The 7,689-nt window shown below is 67.1% G+C and overlaps 1 protein-coding gene across 1 annotated transcript; it reads left to right on the top strand.

The window, feature by feature from the left end:
* Positions 1-241: 241 nt before the first annotated feature.
* LOC118261598 (E3 SUMO-protein ligase ZBED1-like) lies at positions 242-3,166 on the top strand (the record flags this gene model as incomplete). The annotated part of the gene is made up of 2 exons (XM_035572497.2): positions 242-397; positions 1,188-3,166. Coding segments are annotated over 2 exons (2,135 nt in total), but the record flags the coding sequence as incomplete, so codon positions are not given.
* Positions 3,167-7,689: the final 4,523 nt, after the last annotated feature.

The raw sequence follows: 7,689 nt of genomic DNA, 5'->3' as shown, positions 1-7,689 counted from the left end.
AACGGGAAGCGGCCGGAGCGGCTAACGAGCCGAGCGGCTAACGAGCCCAGACGCTAAGGAGCCGAGCGGCTAACGAGCCGAGCGGCTAACGAGCCAGGGTCCCTCGCAGGGGATCCCTTCCCGAGCCGGCTCCGCGGCGGCGTCCGTCTGTCCGGGTACGAGCGCCGCGTCCCCGGGGCTTCGGCAGCAGCCGGCCCCGCGCTCCCGGCGGGGTTTTTAACGTTTTCTCCCCCAATTTCAGGGCAGGAGGCGATGGCGGAGGCGAGCGCCCGGCGGCCGGCTCCCTTCTCCCAGAGGCGCCCCAAGGCCGAGGGCGGCGGCGAGCCGCGGCCCAAGGAGGAGGCGGGCGACGAGCCGCTGCCCCTCGCCGCCCAGCCCTACCCGCAGACCGCGCCCGGTACGTGCGCCTTTCGGGCTCGTTTCCCCCGAAAACCGACCCCAGGTGCGAATGCGGGGGCCGCGGCGCCGCCCGACCAGCAGGGCTGGAGAAGCACCCGGCAGGGGAGGCGGGGGCTTGGGGGGGTCGGTCCTCAGGGGAACGGTGAAGCGGTCGGTGCGTGGTGGGCCTCGGAGGGAAACTCATTTCTTTTTGCATCTGTCCTGGGAGGGGAGGTGATTCTTTTGTGTCTGTGCTCGGAGAAACGTTGAGGGTTGTGGTTGGTGCTGGTGCTGTGTTCTTCCCCAGAGAAACGTCGAGCTTTTGGGTTCACGGCGGGCTTCAGCAGAACGTTGAATTTTTTGCCTCACGGTGGTGTCGTTTGCCCATAAAGAAACGTTGAATTTTTTCGTGTTTGGCCTCAGAGAAACGCTGAGGTTTTGGGATCACGCTGGTCCTCAGAAGACTGCTGCGTTTTTTGGTTTACTTTTAACTTCTTTGCGTTTGTCTTCAGAATAAGCTTTTTTGGTTCGTGTTGGTCCTCAGGCCGCTGTTTTTTTGGTGTGCGTTGGTGCCGCGTTTCTCCTCGGAGGAACGTTGAGCGTTTCGGTTTGCTTCTCCTCCTCAGAACGCTGTTTTTTGGTTCATGTCGGTGCCACGTTTGTCCTCAGAGAAACGCTGAGGTTTTCGGTTTGCCTCGGTCCTCAGAAACGTTGAGTTTTGTGCGTTTGTCCTCAGAAACGCTGACTTTTTTTGGTCTGTGCTCGCCCCCAGAGGAACGCTCAATTGCTTTGTTTGTGCTTGCCCTCAGAGGACATCCCCGCGGCCCTCGGCACGTACGGCGTGGCGGCCAGCCTGGGGCCGGCGGCGCGGCGGCGCAGAGAGAGGAGCAGCGGGCAGGAGGGCGCGGGCGGCGCGCTCTGCGTCGACCGCCGCAAGTCCAAGGTGTGGAACTACTACACCAAGCTGGGCGACGCCTACGTGGAGTGCAACGTCTGCAAGAAGCAGCTCTCCTTCCACAACAGCACCACCACCATGCGCGAGCACCTGGTGAGGAAGCACAGCATCCGCGACACGCCGCTGGCGCAGCTCAAGGACGACCAGGGCCCCGAGCCCGAGGCGGCGGCGCACGAGGCGAAGCGGCCGCGGCAGACGCCGCCGGAGAGCGGCCCCTACCACGGCGCGCCCTGCTCCGACGCCAGGGCCGAGGTGATCCTGGAGCTGGTGCTGGAGATGGTCTTCCGCGACCTGCACCCGCTCTCCGTGGTGCGGGACAAAGGCTTCGGGCTCCTCCTCGGCTACCTGGAGCCCGCCTTCGCCCTGCCGGCGCCGGCGCGGCTCGCCGGCATGCTGCGGCACCGCTACGGCGTGGTCAAGCAGCACGTGGAGTGCTACCTGCAGACGGCGCAGGCCCTCGTGGTGTGCCTGGAGTCGTGGGCGTCGCGGCTGGGCCACAGCTACCTGAGCATCTCCGCCAGCTTCATCGACGGCGAGTGGCGGCGCGCGCGGTGCCTGATGGAGACGCAGCGGGCGCGCCGGGACGAGGGCGAGGGCGGTTTGGGGGAGAAGCTGCGCGCCGTGCTGGCCGAGTTCGGGCTGCCCAGCCAGGCGGTGTTCTGCGTGGTGCACGACAGCCCGCAGCCGCCGCCGGCGGCGCACGGCTGGGCCGGCCTCTGCTGCGCCGCTCGCGTCCTCCACCTCTGCATCGAGGCGGGGCTGGAGGTGGAGCAGGTGCAGGAGGCGCTGAGCGGCGCCCGCGGCATCGTCAGGTTCTTCGAGCAGGACGCCAAGGCCAGCGGCTGCCTGAACAGCAAGCTGGAGGCCCTCAACAAGTCCCAGCTGAAGCTGGTGCTGGACGCGGGCTCGCGCTGGATAACCACCATGGAGATGTGCGAGAGCCTCCTGGAGCTCAAGTGGGCCATCATGTCGGTGCTGGAGGAGCACCCCCGCGGCGCAGCGGCCGTCCAGAGCCTGGCCGACCACCAGTGGAAGCTCCTGCAGGACCTGGTGGCGGTGCTGAGGACCATCAAGATCGCCGCGTCCTTCCTGCGCGAGGAGCAGAACGCCTCCGTGTCCGCCCTGATGCCCTGCGTCCACGGCATCGTCGCCGCCATCGGCCAGCAGGCGGAGGAGGCCGGCGCGGCCGTCAGGACGGTGGTGGGCAACATCCGCGCGGAGCTGACGCGGCGCTGGGGGCTGGCCGAGGAGGAGAAGGTGCTGGAGAGCCCGGCCGTCATCGCCTCCTTCCTGGACCCGCGCTTCAAGGAGCTGAGGTTCCTGAGCCCCGGCCTGAGAAGCGAGCTGCACCGCAGGGTCAAGACGATGCTGTCGCAGGCCTTCAGCCACCAGTCCCCGCCCGGCGCCCACTCCTGGGCGCCCGGCTCGGGGTACAAAGCCGAGGGCGAGGCCCCCAAGGAGCGAAGCGCGGGCGCCCCGTCCCACAGCATGTACGACATCCTCCTGGGGAAGGACCCGACCGAGAGCATGCCCGAGATCCACCAGCAGCTGGAGAACTACATCGTGGAGCCACTCTGCAAGCGCAGCACCGACCCGCTGGACTGGTGGAAGAGCAACGAGCACCGCTTCCCGGCCGTGGCCAGGCTGAGCAGGCAGTACCTCGCCGTGCCCGCCACCGCCGTGCCGCCGGACCAAGCCTTCGCCGCCGGCGAGAGCGCCCTGCGGCACCGCCGGGCCGTGCTGGCGCCGGAGAACCTGCACCAAATCCTCTTCCTCCACCAGAACTTCGACTTGCTGGAGTCGAGGAGGAGCGGGCAGCGAAACCCGCGCTAGCGGGCGCGCGGAGCTCTTGGCCCTGAGCGTTTCCCCGCGCTCCTGCCCACGCCTCTTTGTCGCCGCTCTGGCGATCCCCGCGGCGAGGAGCGAGCTCAGGGGGAGGCGCGAAGGCACCGGGCTCGCTTCTGGCTGCGCTGCTCGGGCTCGACGCGCCGGTGCCGCGCTGGGGAGCTCCACTCGGCCCTTGCTGCGCCGTGAGGCCGGGGCTGAGGACGGCTCCGCCGTTGGGGAGGGAAGGAGCGTCGGCAAACCGGCCAATTCCACGCCGGAGCGGTCGCGAGGCTCCGCTGCCGACCTTCGAGAGGGATCTTGGAAGAACATCGACGCCTGCTCGGCACCCGGCGGCCCGCCGAAGCGCACGTGCTTGCCTTGGGAGCGCCACCAAGCGGGCACGACACGAGCTGCTTCAAGCGTTTAACTACTTGCGGGGTAACCAGCGAGGGCGCCCCAAGAAGCTGTACAGCTGCTCTCGAGAACCCACTTTAATTCGCCTGAGCAGAAGGCGCATTAAGGAACGCGACGCGCCGGCGCAGAGGAGCGGTGCTCCAGGCCTGCGACGCTGCGCACGGCTCTCCGTTCCGCGGCGAGACGCGCTACTAAACGCGTTTTTAACACGCTTTAAACGCTATTGAACGCCGGGACCGCCTCCCGCCGATTTCCCCACCGCCTCCTTGCCACAACCAAACCCCGAGATCCCCACCAGAAAGCGGGGGCCCAGCGCACCCGGACCTGGAGCGAAGCGAGAGCAGAAGCCCGGAGCTTCCGGCCTCGGTACGACAGCAATCCTGCAGCCGCCAACGACCGCGGCGTTCTTCCACCCACGCACGATCCCAAGTCGGTGCCAGGCGCGCGCTTAATTTAGCCCGCGTCTGTGCGGCGTTGGTACAAGGAGGGGCGTTCGATGCCTTCGCAGGTCCCTCCGTCAAACTCGGCACCAACCACCGGTGCTAACCGCTGAGAAAACCCAAATAAGCTTTTCAACCGCGCCGCGCACCCGAAGCCGCGGCTTTTCCTCCCGAAACCCTTCGGGCAGCGCTCCCCGCGGGCGCTCAACGCTCCTCACGTCTTCGCCGAGTGCTGGTCCACAGCAGGAAGAGCTTCTCAGGGTGGTGCCGCGCCGCCCACGGCTCCTCCGAGCTCGGCAGCCGCTGGGAGGCCGGAGAGGAGGCCCCAGGGGAGGCCGCCGGCCTCGCGGCTACTCCGAAAGCACGGCCCCCCAGGTCCCGGCGGCGGAGGGCAGCGCCTGGTGGCCTTCGTCCGGCCCGGCCTGGCCTGGGAGGTGCTCCAAGGGCCAGGGGATCCTCAGCAGGGGCTCCGCGGGCGGGCGGTGGCGCTTCATGTGGGCGTTGCGGCCTTTGATCTTGTCAAACACCCTGGAAGGCGGGGTAAGAAACTCGTCGCGGCTCTCGTCGTTAGCTGAACGCCCCGGGAGCGGAGCGGAGCGGGCTGCCGGAGGGAAGGCTGCCACCTACCTCTCGCACTCCCTGCAGGGAAACGAGTTCCGGTCGCCCACGCGGCCGGACGCGTGGGGAGGCTCGCCGGGACCGCCGGCCATCTTCCTACAGCTCCTCTGCTTCGGCAGCAGGCGGTGCCTCTTCCTCGGGCTGCCGGCAGTCTGCGGACGGGACGGCCTTTCTTAGCCTCGCCTTCCCGCCAGGAACACAGTCAGGGGGCGGTTAATTAAAAATATTGGCTTGAAAACTCTCTAAACTGCCCAAGAAATGAGAGGGCGGGACAAAAGCACGAGGGTGAACGTCAGCGGGCTGAAAACCTGGGGGGACGGGGAGGAAACACGGGCAGGGGGAGCGACACCGACACCGCTGGAGGCGAGGGAGGCTCCGTCCTCCGGAGTCTGCGCAGGGCTCGAAGCCCACCTGCCAGCACCGGGCGGCTTTTCCAGCCCCCGGCACACAAAAAGCCCTCTTCCACCCAAAAAGAGGAGCGGCAGCAGAACCAAACGGGAGCGCTCCGGCCGGGACCGCTCCGGCCTCGCACTCCGCCCGCGCTGCGGAGCCGCACCTCGCGTCAACCCCCAGTCCGTCTACCTTTTCTTCAGCCTCTTCCACCTCATCCTTGTCTCTCCTGGCTTTTTTGTCTATTACGTGAGCTCGACCGCGGTCAAACTTTATTTTTTTTTTCCAGATATAGTAATACTCAACACACTGGGACACATTCTTAGTCTGAATCTAACGTGAGAGAAACAGAAGCAGTCCGTGAGGGAAGCGCCGCAGCAGGACGCCGCGGGCGGCGACACGACATTCCCCCGGCAGTTGCCTTCCCCTCCGGTTATCCCAGCGGTGCCCCGGGAGCCCCGGGCACAGCGGCGGGGGCAGAACGGAGCAAAAGGGCTGAGGGGGGAGCTGGGAGGGCACCCGGCACCTTCCACACAGCCCAAACGCCTCCGCCCTGCCACAGCCGCGGGGGCGTCCTGCTGCCCTGCAGGTCAGGGCACCCAGCGCCCGGCCTTTTTAGCAAGGCACACGATTCAAAGAAAACACGGAAACAATCTGGAAATCTGGCTCTGGGTTGAGGCTGTCAGCACGAGAGGAACGGAGCTCTCGGTGCTAGAAAGCCGTTAAACCCAGAATCACATCGCGGGCTTCTCTGGCTTCTGCTAACCCCACGAATCCACGCTTGCTCTCTCCCCTTCGAGGTCACCACCCAGACAAGCCACACCTTGGAGCGCCACCAGTGACGGTGGTTATTATTCTGGGGAGCTGTCCACTGACGCTGATCGTTCTGGAGGGGAGCCCCGCTAGTTCCCGCCTTCCCTAACGAGTTTTAGCCCCGCCGGGGTTGAACCATCCCCCCGGCGTCCTCCGCCACCGCCTGGCCCAGCCCGCGGGGGCACGGGGCAGGAGGGAGCAGCGCGGGCTCGTCCCGGAGCCGCCCCCGGCTCGAGGCTTTACCTCCTTCTGGATGAGGTAAAAATCCTTCCCGTGCACGCAGAAAGCCTTCTTGAACAGCTGCCTCTCGGCGGGCGTCCAGCTGTCGGAACCTGGCGAGGAGCAGCAGCAGGCAAGGCGTCAGCAGCCGGCGGTTCGTTACCCTCCGCACCGTCACCCGAATTACGTCACGCGGGTCTGTTGTCCGGTAAGAGCCGGCCCCGCGCCCGCCCGCCCAGCCCCGCGGCTCCTGGACCCTCCTGGGAACGAATCCCTTAGCGCACGGCGGGCGGGCGCCGGCTCCGTTCACCTGCGTAGCGGTAATTGGCCAGGGGGTGGGATTCCGGCTTCTGAGCCCCCCCGAACAGCAGCATCTCCAGGGCCTCCTGCGGGACGGAAAAAGGAGCCTTCGGATCCCCCCCGAGGCGCAGAACCGAGGCGATTCGTCACTCGGGGCTGCTCTGCGGCTCCCCAGATCCAGCCCAGGGAAAAACCCTGCTCCCGCTGCTCCCCGTCTCCCCCCCAGCACCTTCAAGCCCCCCCCAGCCCCCAGAATCGCCCCCTCGGCAGAGCCGCCGGAGGGTCCTCGGGGTCCTCCGCCCGTCCCTGCCGCAGCAGCCGTGCGGGAGCAGGAGGCACGGCGCGGCCCCGGTCCCCGCCCGGCACCGGCCTCTCACCAGGACGCTGCCTCGCGCCTCGTGCAGGCAGTGCAGGGCCAGCTCCAGGTTCGTCCCTCCCCCGGGCATGGCGCTGGAGCAGGCCATGTTGAGCAGAGCGGTCACTGCGAGCGCAAGGAAAACCAGAATCAAAGCAGAATCAAAGCAGAGCCGCGCCGAGCTCCCGCCGAGGCGCCGTGCGGAGAGGCCGAGCGGGCGGCGCGGAGGAACCGGACGGCCTCAGCGCCCCGGTGCCGCTGCCGGGGGCGCCGCCCGCGCAGGGAACCCCAAAAGGGAACCCGAGCGGGCGAAAAGCTGCGGTGGGAACGCGGAAATTTCGGCCTCAGAGGCAAAGTTTAGAGAAACCTCGGTCCTGAGTCTCCCGGTTCGTGGCGATGTCTCCCCAGGGCTTCCAGACCAGAGACGCTGCCCGCTCGTCGCCGCCCGGCCGCGGCCGCTCCCGCAGGGCCGGGATCTCTGCCTGAAAGCGGCTCCCAACGTTGATGTGGCTGAAGGGAGAGGAAGAGGAGGGCGGGGGGCAGCGGTGACCAGGACCCGTCGCCCCCCGGCGCACACGAAGCCCGTTCTCCCCCTGCTCCCCCCCCAAAGCGCGGTGGCCGCGCCGGGACTCACGGCTCGATGCTGATTTTGGCGCTGTCCGTCACGAGGCACAGCCCGAAGTCTCTGTCCACGCGGTCTGAGAGACGCAAAATGCCCGGGGTAAGGGGCAAACGTCCTGCGGGGGCCGCCGCTGGCTCTGCTCCAACCCCCCCAGGCAGGCTGCCGGCCCCCCCGGGATCCCCCTCCCTCAGGATGCGCCCTCCGGGCACAAGAAATAAAAGAAAAAAGGTTTCCCGATTGATAAAAAAAAAAAAGAAACCAGGTTTTCTGATCGCGAGGGTTTGGGTACCTAGCACCGCGCTGAGCAGCTGCCGGGGGTCGCCGGGAGCCGAGGGCGAGCAGACGGCGCTGAAGTAGA

This window comes from Cygnus atratus, unplaced genomic scaffold (assembly GCF_013377495.2).
Source record: "Cygnus atratus isolate AKBS03 ecotype Queensland, Australia unplaced genomic scaffold, CAtr_DNAZoo_HiC_assembly HiC_scaffold_121, whole genome shotgun sequence".
NCBI classification, from domain to species: Eukaryota; Metazoa; Chordata; class Aves; order Anseriformes; family Anatidae; genus Cygnus; species Cygnus atratus.
Note: the sequence above shows the minus strand (reverse complement) of the source record. Positions and strands in the feature narration are given on the sequence as shown.